Source organism: Euleptes europaea, chromosome 1, assembly GCF_029931775.1.
Source record: "Euleptes europaea isolate rEulEur1 chromosome 1, rEulEur1.hap1, whole genome shotgun sequence".
In the NCBI taxonomy this organism is placed as follows: domain Eukaryota; kingdom Metazoa; phylum Chordata; class Lepidosauria; order Squamata; family Sphaerodactylidae; genus Euleptes; species Euleptes europaea.
Window position 1 is genome coordinate 149,362,812 of NC_079312.1, and position 23,094 is coordinate 149,385,905.

The window sequence follows — 23,094 nt, forward strand, 5'->3', positions numbered from 1 at the left end:
TGGGAGGGGGGAGCGGGGGAGTGGGGGGCTTTCCAGGCCTTCTCTGCGTGGCCTCCCCTGGGGTTGCCAACCTCCAGGTGGTGGCCGGAGATCTGACAACCCTAGCCTCTCCCCCCCACTGGGAGATCTACACCTGGTATGGCCCCCAAATAATGTTATAAATTTGCAAATGGCCCTTGGCAGGAAAAAGGTTCCCCACCCCTGGCTTAGAGTATGATCTGAAGGCAGGGCTTTGGGTAGTGGGGGGGATGACAACACAACATTCTGAGGACACTGGTCACCCTGGGGTAGGGTTGCCAGTCTCTTGCTGTGGTGGGAGACCTCCTGCTGGAAACCTTAGTTGTCTGGTGCTGTTGTGAGCAGTGCTGGGAGAAAAAACACATACCATGGAGTGATGTTACTTCTGGAGAAAACCTGGAAATGATGTCATATCACTCTAGGAATGGCTATAAACACTACAGTTTTATCAGTTTTCAGTTTTACCATAGATTTCCCAGTGATTCCTAGAGTGACATGATGTCACTTTTGGGTCTCCGCCTAGTTTCCTAGAGCAATGTGATGTCACTAAAGCAACGTGACATAACTTTCTTTTCTCCTCAAAAATAACATTACAGTGTGCACAATGCTGCCATCCCCCCTTGTCCCAGCCCCCCCCCAAGCTCCTGTCGGTTGCCTGGCAACCCTACCCTGAGGGACCATGGAGCTGATGATATGATTTGTTTTCATATTATATATAGGTTGGGTCTGAATGGTGTGAAAAGGGCTGAAATATGCCTAAAGGTACATAAAAGAGCAACTTTATGTGGAGCTACAGAGGTATGGTCAATACCTGCATGGGAGACTGCCTGGAAACTCTATGTATGTTGCCTTAAATTCTATCCTGGAAGAAAGGTGGAAAATAATCTAATAAATAAATGTTTGAATAGAGAAGGTGAGCACCACATCCATATCTGCCTCCTTTGCTGTGCTCCATTTCCTGAGGAATCATAGAACCACAGAGTTGGAAGGGATCACCAGGGTCATTTACTCCAACCCCCTGCACAATGCAGGAAAATCAAATGACCTAGTAAATTTGCCAAAAGTAGAGTAAATCTTTAATCTCTAACTATAAACTTCAACCTTGTTGAGTCTATGGGCACCTTTGGAACTTGGGGAAAGAGTAAGGTGCCACTACAAAATGGCTGCCATTAGAAAACTTTGGGAGGTACCAAGCCAAACATCCTCCTATGATGGTGGCAGCTATTTCTGAATGACTGTCAGGCTGTTATCTCAGTTTCTGTTGCCTCTGTTCCTTTGCTGAACCGTCCAGACCTCAAGGACAGCTCCACATACCAAAGCCTGGGAAAGTGTGCTCTGTTTAGGCTTTGGTGATGCTTTGTAATCTCCCGCTGTTTTCAAGCCTTATATTGCCAACTAGCTAGCAAGACACTCATAGCTGTCATTTTATCTTCTGTGCACTGTATCGCCTATTTGACCAGTAAAAGCCATCTGCTTGGATTCTAAATGTCTCTGTGGTGATTTCTGGTTCTTTGGGTCAAGAGCTCACATTATGACAGCTATCACCTTCATCACCCTTTTCATCAGTCAGGCTGGAGCCCAGGAGGGTTCGCCTGCCACTCGGATGGGAGCTAAGACAAAGCTCTCCGAGTGAGTTTACCGTGCCTGGAGCCCCGTGTGGCTCGCCTGCCGCTCGCATGGGAGCTACTACAGAGCTCTCCGAGTGAGCCCGTTCCCGGTGGATCTGTTCCCCGGAGCAGGAGCTCTGGAAGGGTCTCCTCCTTGATACCTTCCTTTGGGGAAGCCCTAGACTACGTTCATCGGGCAGAAGTGGAACGTAGCCGCCTGACTGGACTTGTAAGGGCGTAGCGTGGAGGCCAGCGCCCGCCACGACCTCCTAGTGTCAGATTGTCTAGTGGAGGATGCTCAACTGGCCCGGTTGTGCGGAGCCGGGTTAAAAGTACTGGCAAAACGGATGGTTGCGCTCCTCCACGGAATGACCTAGACCACCGCTTCAATGGCCGGGATTGCTAAGCTGTCAACCCCCGTCTTTGGCGTCAACGCAGCGACCTTAGCGGTTCAGGTCCTGCCGCAACTGGATCTTCCGGATCAAGCCGGCTCTATGTCGGCATGGGAGCAGGAAGCTCTGCCACTAGTGACCACGACCCTGACCACCAAACTTGAAACGGATCAAGTTTTAGCGGATCGTAAGGGAACCAAGGAGGACTTGCACTATGAGGAAACTCTCTGGACTGCAAACTTCCGAATCAGCCAGCCCCGTCGCTTAGGTGATGCGGGCAAGGATATGTTTTTGCTCCGACAGCACAATCGGGAACACATAGACCGGGTGGCCCACTTGCAGGGTCAAATGCACGTTTTGCTTCACGACAACGACTGCTTGCAGCAGATACAAGCCGACCCGGATGGCTCGGCCCCAGCTCCACAACCAGGGTCTCCGGATCAGGCTCAACCGCAGCAACCTGCGGCACCTCTGGGCGGAACGCCCATGTTGCCAGTAACTCTAGCAGTGCCTGTGGTGCCAGGGGACCCCAGAGCTCCCGTCCTGCCACCCCCAGGAAGTCCAGGGGTCCCGTTGCTTGGATCTACACCAGCACCCGTACTACCTCCAGTTCCATGGAGACCACCCAAACTGAAGATCTCTTTTGCCGACTCGGCAGAGATACTACCTTGTCAGCGACCCAAGGTGAGGGGAGACCAAAAGCCTCCCCCCGAAGTCTCCGTTCCCTGCCCGCAGAGATCAGCACGGCCCCCTCGAGATCGCGAATCCCGATTCCAAAGGGGAGCTTGCCTCGTTTGCAGTGCGATGAACCACTTTGTTTCAGCATGTCCTCAACGCCTGGAACTCCCTCGACCGAATGCAATGCCCCGAGCTCGGGGACGACCTCAACGCAGAGGCACCGCGGCCACCCGCAGTACAGCACCGGGACGGCCCACACCCTCTGCACTTCCTACTTCTGCAGACCCCTCCGGGTCCTGGATTACAAGTGCCCCATTGGGGGACAATTCTCCGTCTTCGGACAGGGATCCTCCCTGGGATACCCTAGCATTAACCCTGGACTCGCTTCCTGACCTCTCGCAAAACCGGGGAAGGTCTCAACGCGGAGGCGCCGCGGCCGTCCGCAGTATAACGCCAGGTCGGGGACGACCTCAACGCAGAGGCACCGCGGCCACCCGCAGTACAGCACCGGGTTGGCCCACACCCTCTGCACTTTCTACTTCCGCAGACCCCTCCGGGTCCTGGATTATAAGTGCCCCAGTGGGGGACAATTCTTCGTCTTCGGATAGGGATCTTTCCTGGGATACCCCAGCGTTAACCCTGGACTCGCTTCCTGACCTTTCACAAAACCGGGGAAGGTCTCAACGCGGAGGCGCTGCGACCGCCCGCAGTACAACGCCAGGTCAGTTCACACCCTCTGCACTTCTGTTCAGAGACTCTCCCGATCTTCCTGTTTCTACAGACCCCTCCGGGTCTCGGATTATAAGTGCCCCAGTGGGGGACAATTCTCCATCTTCGGACAGGGATCATCTCCAGGATACCCCAGTGCTAAACCTGGACTCGCCTCTTGACCTGTCTAATAACCGGTCACAGTCTGCGGTGAATGGAACGTCCCCGCAGACCCCCGCAGTTTCTCCTGTAAAACCTACGAAACCGACGAAGGTGAAAGAAGTAGAAAGTACGGTGTATGTGGACGCAGTGTTACAACACTATAAAGGGGGTCCCCAACTGCCTGTCAAGGCACTTATTGACTCCGGTTGCGCTCGCACTCTCATCAATGAAGCCACATTTGCAGCACTCAAAGTCAAGTCCGAGGCTTTACCAGCCCCCGTCCATTTTGCCCAAATGGATGGGAGCCATTTCAAAGGGGGCCCAGTTGATCATCGCACTATAGGGGTGGCGATGGGAATTGGCTCCCATAGCCCCTATCCGATTTGAAGTGGTCCTGGGAATTAACTGGATTAAAGGTCATAGTCCCAGTATAGACTGGGACACGAACACGATCTCCTTTGCCAACCCAAAATGCGACCAGCACCGACAGCAAGTTGCGGTGCTGTCTCCACCCGCTTCGGCATTAATCTCCGAAGTCCCATCACCGCCATCCCTCCCTAATGTATACCAGGACTTTGCTGATGTCTTCAACATTAAAGAATGTGATACCTTACCCCCCCACCGGGCCACTGACTGTGCAATTGAAGTGGTAAAGGACTGCACACTAACCAAGAGTAAAATTTACCCTATGAGCGCTTCCGAGCGCACTGTACTACGAGACTTTTTGGACAAAAACCTTGCCAGAGGGTTCATTCGCCCATCGAATGCCCCAAACTCAGCCCCTGCATTTTTCGTCCGAAAAAAGGAGGGCGACCTTCGCCTATGCATTGACTTCAGAAAACTCAATGCAGTTACTCAAGCCAACGCCTATCCTATACCACTAATATCAGATATTTTGGGGCAGTTGCAGGAGGGTCGTATATTCTCCAAGTTGGACTTAGTAGAAGCCTACTACCAGGTCCGCATCCGCGACGGAGACGAGCCCCTCACTGCCTTCTCTAGCTGTTTTGGAATGTTTGAATTCCTCGTGATGCCTTTCGGGTTGAAAGGGGCCCCGGGGGTCTTCATGCAACTCATCAACGAAATCCTCCACGATTTGCTGTATCGCGGGGTGGTGGTTTATTTGGATGACATTCTTATTTATTCAAAAACCATAGATGAGCATGTAGTTCTGGTCTGAGAAGTTCTGCAGCGCCTGCGCAATCACCAACTCTTTGCAAAGTTGGCTAAATGCGAATTTCATCAGAGCAAAATAACGTTCTTAGGATACATAATCTCCCACCATGGCCTTAGCATGGACCCTACCAAGGTCCAATCCGTTCTCGATTGGACCCCTCCTACCAACTGCAAACAAGTGCAACAGTTTCTAGGTTTTGCTAATTTCTATCGCGGGTTCATCCCTAACTTCGCCCAAGTGGCGCTACCCATTACCGACCTGCTGAAAACCAAGGGTAAAGAAAACTCGGCTACTTTACCCTCCGCTAAAATACTGTGGACTGATAAATGCCAAACCGCTTTTGTAGCCCTCAAACGCCTCTTCACTTCGGAACCCGTGCTACGGCACCCAGACCCGAATCGAATGTTCATTGTGCAAGTCGATGCCTCCGACGTGGCTATGGGAGGGGCTCTTCTTCAAAAAGGACCGGATGGTCTCCTTCACCCTTGCGCTTACTTCTCGAAGAAGTTTGCGCACTCCCAATTGAACTGGCCCATTTGGGAGAAAGAGGCATCGGCCATTCACCATGCACTTACTCTATGGCGACAATTCCTGGAGGGGTCTAAAGTCCCCTTTGAAGTTTGGACCGATCACAAAAATCTAGCTGCCCTCACGGGGTCCCATAAATTGTCCGCAAAACAGCAGCGTTGGGCAGAATTCTTTGCTCAGTTTCGTTTCGTCCTGAAGCATGTCCCTGGGAAACAAAACGTTCTCGCAGATGCTCTCTCCCGGTTACCTCAATACCCGGCGAAACTCGATCGGCCAACAAACTCTTTATTTACACCTGCACAAAGAGAAGCCCTGCCTGTACTAGCTGTACAAACTCGATCCCAGACGCTGCCACAACGGAAGCACGCAATAACCGGAGCGCAAGCTCCTCCAGCCCTACCGGCTGCCCAGCCGCCTCCGCAACCGAAACTCATGATGGCCGGCGCTCCCGCTCCTCCAGCTCTACCGGCCGCCCTGCCGCCTGCAGTCTGCACACCACCGCAAGTAAGCGCTTCCCCCTCGTCAACCCCCATGACTGCTCCTGATGCCACTATGACCAAGGGGGGCCCCCCCATCTCCGAATCCTTCTTAAAGTCCCTTCGGGAACAATGCCTTATGGAACGCTCAGATCAAACCCTGCCTCCTGGTGTAATCGAACAAGGAGGCTCTTGGTACAAAGACTCGAAATTGTATGTGCCCAAAGCGCTCCGAAAAGACGTTTTACACTTGGCTCATGGAGTAAAGACAGCTGGACACTTTGGGTTCCTGAAAACCCTTCACCTGTTGCGCAGACAATTCTGGTGGGGGGGAATGCGTTCTGACATTGACTCTTTTATTCGCAGCTGTCCTGTTTGCGCCACAGTGAAACGTTCTCAAGGCAAGCCCCCAGGCCTACTGCAACCACTTGAAATACCCAACAGACCCTGGGAAGTGATTGCTATGGATTTTATGACGGATCTCCCTCTCAGCGGGGGAAAAACTGTATTATGGGTTATCACTGACTTATTTTCTAAGCAAATACATTTGGTTCCATGTGCGGGGATCCCCTCCGCTCAAAAGTTGGCCCGCCTCTTCGTGTCACATGTCTTTAGACTACATTCGTTTCCGCGCAAAATAATCTGCGACCGCGGAAGTAGTTTCGTTGCTAAGTTTTGGAAAGCTTTTCTCAAATTGGTGGGGGTGGAACAGGGGTTGTCTAGTGCATACCATCCCCAAACGGATGGTCAAACCGAACGTGTCAATGCTGTACTTGAATGTTATTTGCGCTGTTATGTCAACTACCACCAAGATGACTGGTTAGAACTGTTGCCTTTTGCAGAATATGCTTACAATAATGCTGTACATCAGTCCACAGGCTTCAGCCCGTTTTATACGGTGTATGGACAGGACTTCGGTCCTATCACCCCGATAGAAGGTTTGGAGGGGGAGGGGGATGCCGACATTGCCTCTTGGGCACACACCCTCCGTACCACATGGCCCTGGCTGGTTAGCAACCTTGACCGAGCCAAGCGCAAATACAAGGCGCAGGCCGACAAGCATCGTTCCCCCGGGGGGGACCCGCAAGTGGGTAACCTGGTATACCTTTCCACCAAGAACCTGCGTTCCACCCGTCCGTGCCATAAGCTCAATGCTAAGTACATTGGCCCATTTCCCATCGTTCGCATCATAAATCCTGTCACGGTGGAACTGTCTCTCCCCAAAACCCTGAGGCGTGTGCACCCCGTTTTCCATATCAGCCTTCTAAAGCCCCATGTTGCTTCCCCGCAATGGCACCCGGAGCCGCCTCCTAAACAGCCCATAATGGGGGGGGGGAAAGAACATTTCGAAGTCTCTAAAATCCTGGATTCCCGCATACACCATGGAGTCTTGCAATACTTGGTCCGCTGGAAACACTTCCCCCCTGCCTATGACGAATGGGTTCGCGCACGGGATGTCTCCGCCCCCAAACTCGTCAACGCCTTTCACAGCCCCCTTGCAGAATGGGAGGGGGCCTTAAGGGGAGCAGGATGTCAGGCTGTTATCTCAGTTTCTGTTGCCTCTGTTCCTTTGCTGAACCGTCCAGACCTCAAGGACAGCTCCACATACCAAAGCCTGGGAAAGTGTGCTCTGTTTAGGCTTTGGTGATGCTTTGTAATCTCCCGCTGTTTTCAAGCCTTATATTGCCAACTAGCTAGTAAGACACTCATAGCTGTCATTTTATCTTCTGTGCACTGTATCGCCTATTTGACCAGTAAAAGCCATCTGCTTGGATTCTAAATGTCTCTGTGGTGATTTCTGGTTCTTTGGGTCAAGAGCTCACAATGACTGCTCCCTGCAGAACCAAAGGTGATGTCTCCTGAGATTTTCTGAAGCACCTCCTGCTCCAGTGAGAGCCAGGATTGGCACTTTGATTTGGAAAAGAAGCAAGTGGGCGACAGGACCCATGTCACTGAGCATCATGTTAGGAATTATTGGGCTACAGTCTCTACACCCCTGTCATCACAAGGACAAAAACTATAATTTGAAGAAATTTGCTTAAAGTTTGATTATGGCAAAATGTTACCATGTGCTAATGTAAAAGCTCTCCTATAGTTTAGTGCAATTTAATTTTTTTTAGTAATTTGTACACTTCTTGCTGTTGGAAAGGTTAGATCTAGAGCTAAAGGTGAAAAAGAGCTATGAACCATAACACACATAACCTGATTATATCACTAATCCTTTGTTTGACAAGTAGCTGGGTCTTCATGCCAGTCTGGTTTTCCCCCTGTACACAGCTCCGTCGTTAGAATTAAAACACAGAGCCATAATCTGAATCTCCTCTTCATGTGATTGAAGATGTAATTATTTAAAAGGCTGGGCAAAATTTCAAACGTTCAAGTAGAAATGTTATTTTATATGATTCAGAAAGGAAGGCTTTAAAAAAGGATTTTACAATGTGGGAAGATCTAAAATCATAGAGAACTAATGCACATTGACCTTCCCACATGGCTAATGCAGCAAAATCAGGAAATGTACCGTTCTAGTTTTTGTGGGAAGAGACCCAAGGTCTCCATAAAGAGCAGGAAGTTGGAGGAAGAACTGTTAATCAGAACCATTCCCAGTGATGTTTATAGCTGATTGTTACCAAAAGGATTTTAGAAAAAAAACCACAGCCCCTCCATGCAGTTGTGTTGCTCTCAGCAAGGCACATAAGTTGCACTAGCAGAGGCCTCCCACATATTTTAAATAGCTTCTTTTTGAACAGAAATCACAAGCTTTTATGAGCTGGAATACACATCAATGGATGCATGGCTCAACCACTGATACCTGTGTTAGTTTTTAAAGTACAACTAGACTGTTGATTTTTGCTGTAACAGACTACCATGGCTACCCCTCTGGAATTTTAAGCACACCACCTCCCAATTGGTTTTATGATACAAGCAGTCTACCCAGGGTTGCCAACCTCCAAGTGGTGGCTGCAGATCTCCTGCTATTACAACTGATCTCCAGGCGACAAAGATCAGTTCACCTGGAGAAAATGGCCGCTTCAGAAGACTTTATGGCACTATATTCCTTTGAATTCCCTCCTCTTCCCAAACCCCACCCACCTCAGGCTCCTCCTCCAAAATCTCCACATAATTCCCAACCTGGAGCTGGCACCCATACCTCTACCCAGCATTCTATAGAAGGCTGGAAGACTCAGTCCAAGGTTCTAGAGAAGTATGAATGAGCTAGGGACCTATCACTAACAAACCCCCTTGCTGCAAAACTATATGTTTTGAACTAAATGTGGGGCTTCCAACCTTGTGTTGGCTTAAAGTCAAAGGGAAAGCTTCTACCCAAACCCTGCTTATCTGCAGCTTCTGAAGTCTGAGATTTAAAAACTATGGTATCTATCATGGGCCAGATACTTTCCTTCATAGCCTTCTGCCAAAGTAATCCTCTGTTTTCAATACTACAATTGCAGTTTTATTGTTGAATGTTGTTTAAATTTGTCATTCCTACTGGGCTGTTATTGGTCAATGGACACTGGAGACTTAGCATCTAAGGTATGACAGAAAAAAAAATGTGGGTTTGTGAGTGGGGATTATGGGTAACCCCAAAGCCAGCTCAATGTACTTTTATTTACTGGTTGGTATTGTTTTACTGTTTTGCTGGAAGCTGCCTTCAATAGGTTCTGGAGAGGAGGTATAAAAATTCTATAAATAAATAAATAAATAAACACACAAATAAATAAATGGCTAGCTTTTCTGGCAAAATGGCCTTGGTTAGAAATGGGGAGATAGCAGCAATGTGTATTAGTGAGGGAACACAGGAGCTGAGGGGATAGGTTTTAATTCACTTGGGTGTATTTGTCATTTTTATAGAAAAAGGGGAGACTGCACAGAGCCATGCCTCTGAGCAATGGCAAATAGGCGAACCCAAAAAGCCGAATACCTATTCGGCTTTTTCAGGAATCCAAAAAGCCGAACACTTTTTCGGCTTTTTCAGGAATCACCTATTCGGCTTTGGCTTTATCCCCAGGTTTTGCGTTCGGTAAACCTGAATCCTGAAAATTACCGAAACAGCTAATTTCAGGTTTATTTTCGGTTCAAGTTGATCGATATGCACAACCCTAATACTGATATTAACCCTCACAGGCACTACATAGCTGACAAAGCATTACAGCCATTACTAGCAATAGTTATCACCACTGCACTGCTGATGGAGTTTTATGTGATCGCTAGTGCTTCTGTATTAGTTCTTAAGCTGCACTTTCTGTTCACCCAATGACTAGCCATCAGTGGTACACTGTCGCTGGAATTGTGTCCTCTTGTCAAGGAGAAATTCAGAACCATGGCCCCAGAAAGATGGCACATGTATTTTAAAATAAATAATCAAACATACATGGGCCTATGAATTGTTTTAAAAAGCAGTCATATTTGAATATAAACACAGATCTTCATGCTCACATAAAAAGAATATGGGCTGATTTTCTTTCAGCTTGGTAAAGACTAAGCTACATTTCAAAGCATTTATCACTCCTTACTATAAAAAAGAATCTATCTTCCTTACATGTGTATGTGTTTCCCCCCAAAAGTGGAAGACTGTCAACTATCCACAGCTATAAAGGAGAGTATGGAAGAAGACATGGAGTTTGGGCTTCAGCATCAGCCCTGCACAACTTGTGTCTCACCAAACCAAACAGAGCCAACCACATTATATGGTGGCCTCCCAGGTGACATCTTCTGCCTCCCTGTTTGTGCCATCCCAAGTAGGGAGTATAAACAAAAGGTTGGCTATTGTCAGGCTGCTAGAGATGGCTGATGAATCACAAGGTGTGAAAATCTCTTCTACTCCCTTATTTGCTTAAGCTGAGTTTGAGACACTATTGCAGAGGAGCCTTAATTAATGTTCCTCAAGGTTAGTTTTAGAAATGTAAAAGTACACCTCCCTTTTCATTTCACTCACTTTCATTGCTGATGTTCCTGATTAATTATTTTCTCTTCTAACATTTTTATACCATTTTGGCACCATTTATACATTTTACACTATTTGTACACAACTGACAGTCATACTATTAAAAATGCACCTATTTTGTAATTTGGTGCAAGGAAATGGGATGAAAATAAAGACTTGTAGGTTTGTTTTGCAAAAGAAAAATGCCAATGCAACAAAGTTGCATAGCATCCCCAGTTAACATGATAAAATTTAAGGCCAATCCCTGCAGCACCAAAACATTTGTTTCCTTTGAAAGTACAGACTCCCTCCTTCTTTCTTATGTACTAACTTAAAAGACAATATTACTAATGAGTTAACAAGTGTTAGGTCGAATCATGACACAGCTAGAGACCAAAAGGGGAAAAAAAAACTCAAAGGAAAAAAACCCCTAGATTTCTTTCTTTTTAAAAAAATCATCTATGTCTAAGAAATGCTTCCACATTTAAAATGATTCTTTGCAATATCTTGAGGCATCCTGCAAGGTTCAACATTGCAAGTGCAATAAAACAAAACAAAACAAAATGAAGAATTGTGTTGGAAAATGTCAAGCAGGTATTGTTATATCTTCATGCTTCCCCTTGTCACCTGATCAAGTCCTTGATGTGTCTCCTCAGTGCACTCATACAGATCCAATTTTTATCCATGGGACCAAATGAGTATTTATTTTACTTGCCAGAAAATCAAATATCCACACTGAAACTATATGTAGTCACAAAAGAGGACAGTTGTCTCCATTGGTTTGCCACTCCCCTATGTGAAGCTAACACAATTTCCCATTCAAAATAACTTTATTGACGGAAACGCCCTCTCCTCTCAGCAATGGGAACAACAGAATTCAGACACCCATGCCACCAAATCCCCCAGGTTTCATCTTACTGATACAGAAATTTTTGCCTTTGCAACTGGCATTAATTTCTACCCATCTTTCATTGCTTCCCTTTGTACTCTGCTGCACTTTATGCTCTCTCTTATCCTCACTTCTCCTGTTCTGAATTGAAACTCAGGACCAAACATGATGTTATATGGGAGTATCCCTGATAATGACCTCTTGCATTAAAAAAAAACACAACTTCATAGAAATTGCATGGGATTGCTGTTCTGATCAGAGAAGCGATACTGGGGAAGGAGGTATTAAATCCATGTTGTATTTCATATCTAAAACTTCCCTGCAAAACTTCCCAACCCTCAAGGAGCTGACAGCAGCTTGGTGAGGGACGACTTACACTGCAATCCTATGCAGATGGGCAGCCTGATCCTAAGGGGGGTAGTTAGTTGACAGCTGGGGACAGCGCAGCCACATCACGTTTTGAGAAGTTTTCCAAACCATAAATTAAATTTTTAAATCCACATTTTAAAAATCCCAGTGAAACTCCCCCATTGAGTTTCATGGGGTTATGCCATCTATCTTGCAGGTGTAACTCAACACCTGCAAAATGGTGTGTCCCTGGGGTGAAAGGGCTTTGGAAGCTGCTTAAAGGCAGCTCTGCCCCCAGGAATGCCAGGGATGCAGTGCTGGTGCACGAGGCTCATACTGCTGCATTGCTCCCTGGAGCTGGTGTAAGTCACCCTGGGCTGGCATCCGTGCCACTTTGGATGGTGCAAGTGGCAAAGATGCTGGCTCATGGGTCACACTGACTCTTTTGCAGCTCCGCCCCCCCTTCAGGATTGCACGGTTAATCTAGTCTAAGCCCATTCATTTCAACAAATTTAGACTAGAGTAGCTCTTCATAGGATTGCATTGTCAGATTGGGGAATGTCTGCAGAAACACTCCATCACAAAGTGCTTGTAACCATACAAAACTAGCAAGGCCATGAATTTGCTACAAATCAAAATAAATTATGGGAAATTCTGATGTTGGATTTCCCGTATCACATCTGTTCTGGCCCATTTATGTACTAAAGCTATCGCCATAGGAAGACATCTGAGAGGTCAATAGGGTTGCCAGCTCCTGATTGGGAAATACCTGGAGATGTTGGGGGTGGAGCCTGAGGAGGGTGGGGTTTGAGGAGGGGAGGGACTTAAATGGGGTATAATGTTATAGAGCCAGGGTTGCCAGGTCCCACTTGGGAAATACCTGGAGATTTTTGGGGCGGTGCTTATCAAGGATGTGATGTCATGTTGTGATGTCACATCCTGTGATGTCACTTCCAGGTCAAAGGGCAAGTGATATCACTTCGAGAACAACCCTGACATGCCTCTTCCAGGACCACTTCCTGTGAGGTCACTTCTACTTTTCCTCATTTAAATTTCCTGTCTTACATTGCTTTCCACCACCGCACCTCCACTTTTAGCCTCCTTTCATTATTTGTAGTCTTCCTAGGCAGGCTGGGACTCCTTCCAGCGGAACAAAACATTTTAATTAGCTTAAACAATTAACAATTCCCTGGTTGTACTCCAGCATGATGTAGTGGTTAAGGTGTCGGGCTAGGATCTGGGAAACTCAGGTTCAAATCCCTACTCTACCGTGGAAACTTGCTGGGTGACCTTGGCCCAGTAATACACTCTCAGCCTTGACCCTGGCAAGTATTTGGATGGGAGACCTCCAGGGAATATCAGGGTGGTGATGCGGAGGCTGGCAATGGCAACCCACCTTTGAATGTCTCTTGCCTTGAAAACCCCACCAGAGGTCACAGAAGTCAGATGTGACTTGATGGCAAAACACATGTACACAGCTGGCTTCCTTGTGTATTGCTGAACTTATAAAGCTTAGCTCACCTGTCTGGCTACACATTTATCCCACTCTTACCACAAAACTGCACATGATGATCTTGGCCATACACACACACAGTGTCTCTTGCTATCTCTGAGGATTGTTGTAAAGATAACACTGAGGCTAACTAAGTGTGCCACCCTTAGCTTCATGGAGAAAGAGCTGCAAAAAAAAAAAAAAGGTGGAATGGATTTTCCAGTAAGGTCTCTGAGCCTAGCTACATTATTCTGGGACTGGAATGACAGCCCCCAGAGTGGAATGACAGCCCTGTCATTCCAGTCCCAGAACACTTCTGCTAGTCCCAGGGACTGTCATTCCACCCCTGGGGCTGTCATTGCAGTTGCAGGACCCTTCTCCTAATCTCAGGGGCTGTCATTCCACTCCAAGGCTTGTCATTCCAGTCGCAGAACACTTCTATTAGTCCCCGGGACTGTCATTCCAGTCCCAGAGTAATGTAGCTAGGCCCAGAGACCTTAATGGAATATCCATGCCACATTTTCTTTGCAACTCTTTTTGTGCTGTAACCTATTTCAATGGAGCCCATGCAAGTCAATAGGCAATCCTGGCTCCCGTTATCTTCAATGGGCTGTGCAGCCTCTCCCACTGTTGCAAATGGGCAACCGTCTCATTCGTTTTAATACATCCCTTTTCCCAAGCCAGCCAAGGCAGTGCCTGCCTCTTTTGTGGGTGAGTAAAGGGCAGCTCCTGCCTTTTGCCCAGCCCAGGCTGGGTGGAAAGAAACGGGAGGCATCTGGGAAGACCCACAGGGGAGAATTCTCCCCCTCCCCAGGCTGGAGGGTGAGAGATTCAAAACACATAAAAGGAAGTATTTCTTCACACAACACATAGTCAAATTGTGGGACTCCCTGCTCCAGGATGTGGTGATGACTGCCAACTTGGAAGGCTTTAAGAGGGGAGTGGACTTGTTCATGGAGGGGTATTCATGGCTACTAGTCAAAATGGCTACTAGTCATGACACATACCTATTCTCTCCAGGACCAGAGGAGCATGCCTGTTATGTTAGATGCTTTAGAACACAGGCAAGACAACGCTTCTGCAGCACTTGATGGACCTTGGTCTGATCCAGCACGGCTTTTCTTATGTTCTTATAAGGGGGAAAGAGGGGCACCTGGGAAGAGCTGCAGGCTCCACAGAACTCCCCGCCCCCAGCCAAAGGAAGCTGCTGCTTCTCCTCCAGCTCAGGCTGGGTGGACAGAAAAGGGGGGAGAGAGGCATCGGGAAGAGCAGCAGGCTCCAGGTCAGTAGAACTCCCCCCTACCTAATAGGCCTATTACCAAAAGGAATGGAGAAGGCGGATAAGATAATTTGTCATTATAGTTTTGCTGCTGCAAGAATAATAATAGCTAAAACCTGGAAGGGAGAAACTAGGCTTCTTTTAAAGGACTGGAGAGATAAAATATTTTATTTTGTACAAATGGCCAAATTAACTAATAGTCTATATGGAAATGATGTAGAAGAGTTTAAAAGAGATTGGTATAAGGCCTTTGTACACTGGGCTAACATGGCGAAGATTGATTTTACGAAGATTGTGAAAGAGTTGTAAATAAAATATTGTAGTAAAGGGAAACTAAATAAATAATGGATCATATAAAGCTAAGGGGTACTTCTCCGGAAGTCACAACGGGGGGTGGGTAGGCACATTACACGAGGGAGGGAAAGGGACTCTCACTTTCAATCCTATATTATCTTTCATTTTTTCAGTTGACTTGTTTTAATTTTGTTTAAAATGTTCTTTCTTTTTTCTTTTTCTTGTAATTTCTCTATTGTTAAAAATTTTCCTGTCAATAAAAATTCTACTTTAAAAAAAGTAGAACTCCCCCCTCCCCTGCCAGCCAAGGGCAGCTGCTGCTTCTCCTCCGGCCCAGGCTGGATGGAAAGAAAAGGGAGAGGGGAAGAGAGGCACTGGGAAGAGTAGCAGGCTCTGGGAGAACTTTGCCCACCCACCACCCCACCCTTTGTCAGCCGAGGGAGGGCAGCTTCTGCAATGCTTCCAACTCAGGCGGAGGCAGGCGGGCTCCTGGCTCAGCACAGAGGCAGCAGGCGGCCACAGGTATTATCACCGGGCGGCAGGCAAATAGGTAACTTCAGGCAGCAGCCAGTGCAATTTGCTGGCTATGGTGAATGGGACGGGGACATGGGGAGGGAGGCGGACTCAGATAAGGAGAAGGAGCTTACCTACCTACCTACCTTCTCCTCTAGTGACTAGCAAGCCAACAGTGGAGGCCAGCCATGTGCGGCTGCTTTTAAGGCGTGGTGCCGCTCTTTGTTGGCCTCCATAGTCTCTATGGTTGTACCAGAGACTATGGAGGCAAAATTATAGAGCACCGCCATTTTTTTCTCTCGCCGGACATTTTTCATCAGCGGGCAGAGGAGGCTAATAGCGGTAGTTTGCCTGCCATTACCGCGAACATGGCAACCCTACATAGAGCCCACCTTCCAAAGCCCACCTTCTACCTTCTCTGTTGCTTGGAGATCAGTTGTAATCCCAGAAGATCTCTAGCCACCACCTGGAGGCTGGCAACCTAGAGATCAAGTTTCTGCTATCTAGTTGCAAAGGAGTCATTGAAGGCCCAGTTAGCAGGAGGGGAGGATAGGCTGTGCTTTAACCCTTTCTTGTTCATTGTTGCTTCCTGCAACTGCCCCAACCATATGCTTTCCCCTCAGCTAGAATTCCCCCATAGTTGCCATATTACAGGAAAAAGTAACTGTGTGAAGGGGAAGAATTAAGTAACCTGCTTGTCCACTGCTTCTTCCCTCCAAATTGCTTCTTCTTTCTTGGGCTTTGTTGCTGGTGACTGGGCCACAAAGCGCCAGGATCTGTCCTCAGTAATCTCAACAGTTCTCCTTTTCCTGAAGCCTGGCTGTCCTTTTTTGTCAGACCTTGTTCCTTAACACCCAAGACCAACACAAGCCAAAGCTAATCCTTACCAACAGGGCCTTATGGTCAGTGAATAGCAAATTATCAGTTCCCATGATCAACGCTAGCTATCAGAAATGTATATAAAACACAATAGGAGCCTGCCTAGCCATAATTTCTCCTTTTTGTTTAGTTGTTTACATTTGCTAGGCTGAGGCATTTGGGACTGATGCCAGACAAAAATCTGGTGGATTTTGGTGCCTGACTGACTCCACATACATGATTACATGTTTTTCACCCTGAAACTAAAAAAGCTAGAAATCATAATCATCAACCCTCCCATTCTGCACTCATGGCTCCTATCACTGATTGGCATTCTGATTTCACCCTTCAGTATCCCATGAAATAATATTAAAAACCCACTCATATCATTTGTTGAGTCTGTTTTCATGACCAGCTCCCACAGATGAGTTGCTGATGCACTGACTATCAACTGTGAGTGCCATAAGCAGCGTATGTTATGTGATGGCTCACAGCACATTCAGAACTTTGTGTGCACTGAAGTTGAGCACACCACTGCCAGTATGGCTTTCTAGCCATTTGCAGGGGTAGACTAACCCTCACTATGTGCAGAGTTCTGCGCACACTGTTGGCTATTATCATATAATAACCTCAATTTGTGGTGCTCTTCAGCCTTTCCAGATCCCAAACTCTTTCAGCTACAAGCTCATGACATTAGAATTATGGTGGTATAATTGTAAAGGGCTCTATAATCAACAGCATCAATGCCAGGACTGTGGACAGCAGACCAATAGACTCAGGGGACAGGAAACACAAGCCAAACACCAGATGTCATGCAGGGAGACACAAGCCAAAGGTCAGAATCATGGAGGAATCCTCTCTACCACTGAGTTATCTTCTCTGGTCTAAAACGCACGGCCACTTACTCCGGTTTCTGCCCAGTTTCCTCCATGTTTATTCCCTGTTTCACCAAGGATCAAATCCTCGCAAACGAACGGCACCTAATTTGCTGCTGGCTGAGTGATGTGTCAACCCAAAACGAACCTGGTTTTGCAATCGAGGAGCCAAACCGTTATCCCTGGCTCGTCTCAGATAAACACGAGCCGAGTCTTCCTGCTTCACAATGGCCCACCCACCTCCAAAGGGAAGAGAGACTTAGGTCTAAAACAACCAATCACCAGGGGGAGGGGGCGTTGCTGAACGACCAGGAAGTACGTGTCTCCCGCATTTTCTGTTTTCACGGACGGATCAAGACAGTTTTGCCACAGTTCAACAAAGGTAATGCGTACCGATTCTCCCCCAGCCCGGGTTCATTTAATCCTGGCTGGAACGGGGGAGGAAACTGGGCAGAAACCGGAGTAAGTGACCGTGCGTTTTAGGCCTCTAAGTATACTGCTGCTCATCTCAGCAAGTGTGTAAAGAGAAGCAGGAGCTAAGTACCCTTGTTCTCTATGCATGTGCTGTAGCAGCAGGTTCTGTCAAATTATGGCAAAATATGGTGGCTCTAGAGAAGTGGCCTTCTGGAGAAGTGGTCTTCAGCCCATGGGTTGGGACTGTCAGAGCCCCACCTGCTAGGTCACAAGCCACTATATAAATGTCATTTTTGATGCTTTTTGGATGGCATTGCTGCTATTGTGCATAGGTAGAGAGAATGGCACCATTCCTTCCTCTCAATGGTGAGGTAGGGTTACTTAGCAATTGAGAGAATTATTTTTAAATACAGGCAGTTCAGAGGCTCTGGCTCCTCCCCTTTCTTTCAAATGACAGAGATATTATGTAGCCATATGCTTGTAGCTGTCACCATGGTTAAAGGTAGGTCCTGGTACTGGAAAGGTTGAAGATGATTGCTTCATGGGTTGAAAACAGCCTGCTATCATTATTGTAGCTGGGTGTGAAAATGGTCCTAATGATCCTGACTGTGATTATTACAGGGCTGTTTAAAACAGATCAAATAAGTTATTTCATATTTGGAATCTTCAAGGTGTACCATTCATTTCCCACAAAATACAACAAAGTTTAAGACTTCCTGTTTTTAAGGAAAACTAATTATATAACCTCATTAGAACCTTCTTGGTCAGTCCAGATGGAACCCTGAGTTGGTGAAGTGGTGGACAAAGGGTGAAAACGCATGGTTGCTTTAGCCTCCTTTATTCCCTGTTTCAGCCTGGATTCAGCTAGGATCGAACGCATGCGTTTCACCGAACGTGTGTTCGATCCTGGCTGAATCCTGGCTGAAAGGGAATAAAGGAGATTAAAGCGACCATGCGTTTTCGCCCAAAGTGTTCCATCACACATCCGGATCAAATAATGCTTGTAAAGCATCTGAAGGGGTGCCCCAGAGTTAAGGTGGGCATTCAGACAGCCCCTTTGTCATGTCTGCATTTAATCTGTTACTGGCTACGTCACAGATTCGATGGATGGAGACCATGTGTGTGAACTGACTCAACACCACCATGGCATTTCCCCTTCCTGGTTGAGATGAACTGATTATGTTTCCTGCAAAGGAGAGTTGTCCCTGTTCTCATCATTATCCACCACTTCTGTCTCATATTTTTTCAGCCTCCACACTAGATTTACTGCCTTCCAAAATGGCTTATACCATGAAGCACGTTCTGTGCTCATTTTGCTGTGCTATCAGTTCTCCCAGCAAACTATCAGATGCATTCCTTCCTTTACTCTAAAAAAAATGAACATACAATCAAAAGGCAAAATATTTTAAAAGCCCTTCAGTATGGTCACTTTTGTCCCCTTTCCTATGCAGCTGGACACAGAAAGGAGACTCCAGCCACCAAACCTAAAATTCCTTTTGGGGAGAAAAGGACCGTGTTTTAAATAGCTGGGTCTTGCTGACTCACTTTCTCCGTCATATAGTAAGGGTCAAAGTCCTCCAGTGGTACAGCAACCAAACCTTTCGGGATGTCCCCGTAGATGAAAGGCAAATTCTTCCCTGCCTCCAGATCACTGTTTGGTTTTGGTTTGCTGTCTTCGTCATCATCTCTATGACTGCTGTCTTGTTTAGGACGCTTCTTCTTTTCTTCTGCAATGCGCTTCTCGATGTTATCCAGAGACTCGGGAGTGAAAGGTCTAAAACTATCAGGGCCTGGTGGTGCAAGCAGCCGTGCTGCCATCTTTTCATCCTGCAGAACCTTCTTTAGTTATGTTGTGCCAAGGACAGGTCAGTTCTGTATGGAAGAGAACAGGACACAAATCACATCAGGGCATAAAGATAAGACCACGAAGGACCCACCTAGTCCAGTGTCATGTTCCCTGTGGTGGCTGGTCAGATGCCACAGGGACACTCACAAGGAGGGCCCATAGAAAACTCCTTCACTTGCTGACTGCTCCCCACCCTCTGACAGTTACATTTGGTTTTCATGGTAACCAACAATAGGACAATCTGTTCAACCTCCTTTTAAATCCATCTAAGCCAGGGGCCATCACAGTGAGTTTCACAAGTCAACTACCCATTGTGTGTAGTACTTTCTTTTGTCTGTCTTGAATCTAGTGCTAAACAGGTTTGTAGGGTGACCTGGAGTTCTTGTATTTATAGGGGAGGGATCTCTATTCACTTCCTTCACACCATGTATAAGTGTGTAGACCACTATCATGTTGCCCTTCAGTCAACTTTTTTTCTGAACTAAAAAGCCTCAGATGCTTTATTTTATTTATTTTGCAATTTATAGCCCTCCCTCGCCAACCAAGGCCAGGTTCAGGGCAGGTATCATCATTTTAAATACATAAAAATATCAACAATAAAATTAATAATAATTGCTAAAATTAAACAGTAAACCCCCAATTAAAAGCCTTAAAACTCCAGATGGCGCCTAATTTAACTCATAGGGGAATTTTTCATGGAGATTTGCTGCTGTTTCGACGCTGATTTGCGTTGGAGTCAAATTTTGGTTATTCACTGCAGATCCGGCTTTTCCCTGATAGAGGTACAAAAGCCGCATTATGTCAGCGGCGAACCAAACCACTTCTGAGCCGTACTTTCCAGTAGAAGCGCGTTTTGTTGCTTGGATGCCCATGAAAAAATGTTTGCTTCGCTCCCCGTGATGTCTCTCCTCCCCCAAGAACGGTGATTGGCTGGGGGAGTTTCGCGCTCGGACCAGAATACTGCCCCTTTTGCTGCCTGCCTGCCTGCCTGCCTAGAGTCTTGGCACTTCTCCCCCTCCGTCCCGGAGGCTGGTGGGTGGGCAGGCGGCACGCCTTCCCCACCCCTTGCCCGGGATGGGCCTTGGAGCTGGGCCCACACCTCCAAGCCCAGGGGGACGTCGGATGGACGGCTCCAGGGGGAGACTGGTGGGGCCACGCCATGTGCGTCTCTCGTGCTGGAGGTGGTGGTGGTGGCAGCTCGGCCTAGGGCAGCTGGACCCATGGGGAGATGTTCAAGGGAAGGGGGTGTTGGCCCCTCTACCCCAGTGGGGAGGGTTTTATTTTTGAGAAATCGGATGGGAAAAATGTGCATCCTGAGAGCGGAAAACCCAAGGCAAAACTCCCTCCCATCACTCTTTTGAAGAGGGGCGGCCAGCCTGCTCTTATCTTCCTCCTCTCTCTCGATGCACTGTGGCCGGATCATGGCCGGTGTGCAATCCAGGGGCATTCTTTCCTCTCCCCCCCCCCACCATGTACACTGGCTGGGTCGGGGCTGGAGCACAAGCTAGGAGCCCTCCTGTCTCTCACGATGCAATGTGGCCGGATCATGGCCGGCGCGCAAGCCAGGGGCCTTCTTTCCTCTCTCCCCCCCGCCATTCCCACTTTCAGCTAAACACTTCTCTGGGCACATGGATGCAATTCCTGCCCCCACAATCCTGTCTATCATTAAAGGGCAATGGGCTTCACACCTATAGAAAATAGAGGGAAGCTTTGAGGAAAGCGCTGCCTTGCCCCCCCCCCCCAATTTGGAATCTGACTGTTCCAAAAGCAGAACAGAGCGAGGGTGGAAGAAAAATGGAGGAGACCAGAGGGACTGGTGCTTGTTTTTTGCGCTGGGGCTGGTGAACCGCACGAGGTAATCTGCTGGGCGGAGTTGGGGCGGAGCTGGGGGCAGGCATAAACAATGAGCCTGTTGGAAGGGGAGGCCTCCTGCAAAAGGGACAGACCAAACCGTTGTCAAATACAGCGTGCTTTGTTTCCATGAAAAACCAAAACTACATCGTGATTGACAGGGATAAATCGCGGCCATGAAAAAAACATTTAAATCGTGTTTTTTTTAGTCCGTGGCAAAACAGAAGCAAAATCTACCGTGAAAAATGCCCCATAGTGACTGGAATAAGCAGCAGGTTACCCCCCCTTAACAAGAATAGCATGGAAATGAGGAGGGTGGAGTAGGGAAGCCAGCAAAAGATGATACCCTCATCTGTAGGCCTGGCGGAAAAGCTCTGTCACGCAGGCCCTGCAGAACTCATTAAGGTCCCATGGGGCCCTGATGTCATCAGACACAGCATTCCACCAGGCCGGCTTCAAGGCCAAGAAGGCCCTGGCTCTTGTCGAGGTCAGCCGCACACTCTTAGGGCCAGGGACCATCAGTAGATTATTATCTGATGATGATAAAGATCTTTGGCGGTATACCAAGAGAGCTGGTCCTGTACATATGAGGGTCCCCAGCCGTGCAAGGCTTTAAAGATCAAAACCAGCACCTTGAACTTGATCCAATACTTTAGCTGGAGCCAGTGCAGTTGGTGGAACACTGGCTGTATATGCTCTTGGGGGCAAGAGCCATGTAAGGAGTCTCACCACCGCTTCTGTACCAGCTGGAGCTGCTGGGTCAATCTCAAGGACAACCCTACATAGAGCGAGTTACAGTAATCTAGCCTAGAGGTGACCATTGTATGGATCACAGTAGCTAGATCAGAGTGGGAGAGATAAGGCACCAGCAGCCAGGCCAGGCGTAGATGGGAAAACTCCATTTTGACCACTGCTGGGACCAGGGCCATAGGACAGGCACTTCAATACTGTAGTGCTTTCAATTGCCCCTTTCTGCACCTTCCCCAGCTCTTCAATAGCCTTTTTAGGGGGCAACAACCAAAACCTTATATAGTATTCCAAATGAGGTTGCACCAAGGACTTGTAGTACTATATTGGCAGGTTTCCCCCCCTTCCTTTCCCATTGATCACTAGCATGGAATTCGTTTTTTTTTAAACCACTGTTCATTTAGTCAACATTTTCAGCAAGTTACCCAACATAACCCCAGAGCCTTTTTCTTGATCTGTCATGATCAACTCAAACTCCATCAATGTATATGTTGAATTAGGATGTTTACCATCAGTGTAACTTTGCATTTAATTACATTGAATGTCATTGGCCAAATTATTGCCGATTCACCTAATTTGGAGAGTTCCTTCTGGAATACCTCACAGTCTCCTCATGTTTTCAACATCCTCAACAATCTGAATAATATTCTATACTGTCTAAAAATCTGCTACATCACCCAGTGCCAGTTCATTTATGAATCAGTTAAGTAGCTCTGGTCTCAACACAAATCCCTGGGGGACCCTAATGTCCACTCCCTTTTTCACAAAAAATGTGCATTTATTAACACTCTCTGTTTTTTTAATCCGTTACCAATCCATAAAAGTACACATCTTCTTATCTCATGCCTTTCTACCTGCTCAAAAAGCTTATTCAAAAACCTTTGGCGAGGCGCCTCATCAAATGCTTTTGGAAGTCGAAGTATACTGGATCACTCTTATCTACATGCCTTTTGGCATTCTCAAAGAATGCAAACAGGTTGATGGCACAATGACTTTCCTTTACCGAAGCCATGTTGTCACC

At 47.4% G+C, this 23,094-nt stretch overlaps 1 protein-coding gene across 1 annotated transcript in view; it reads right to left on the minus strand.

The window, feature by feature from the left end:
* SCN8A (sodium voltage-gated channel alpha subunit 8) overlaps nucleotides 1-23,094 on the minus strand; it is a 239,389-nt gene that overhangs the window by 151,464 nt on the left and 64,831 nt on the right. The window contains exon 2 of the mRNA XM_056867203.1: nucleotides 19,175-19,501. Within this exon, the coding sequence (XP_056723181.1) occupies nucleotides 19,175-19,447 (273 nt within the window). The 5' untranslated portion in view covers nucleotides 19,448-19,501. The remainder of the gene's footprint in view (nucleotides 1-19,174; nucleotides 19,502-23,094) is intronic.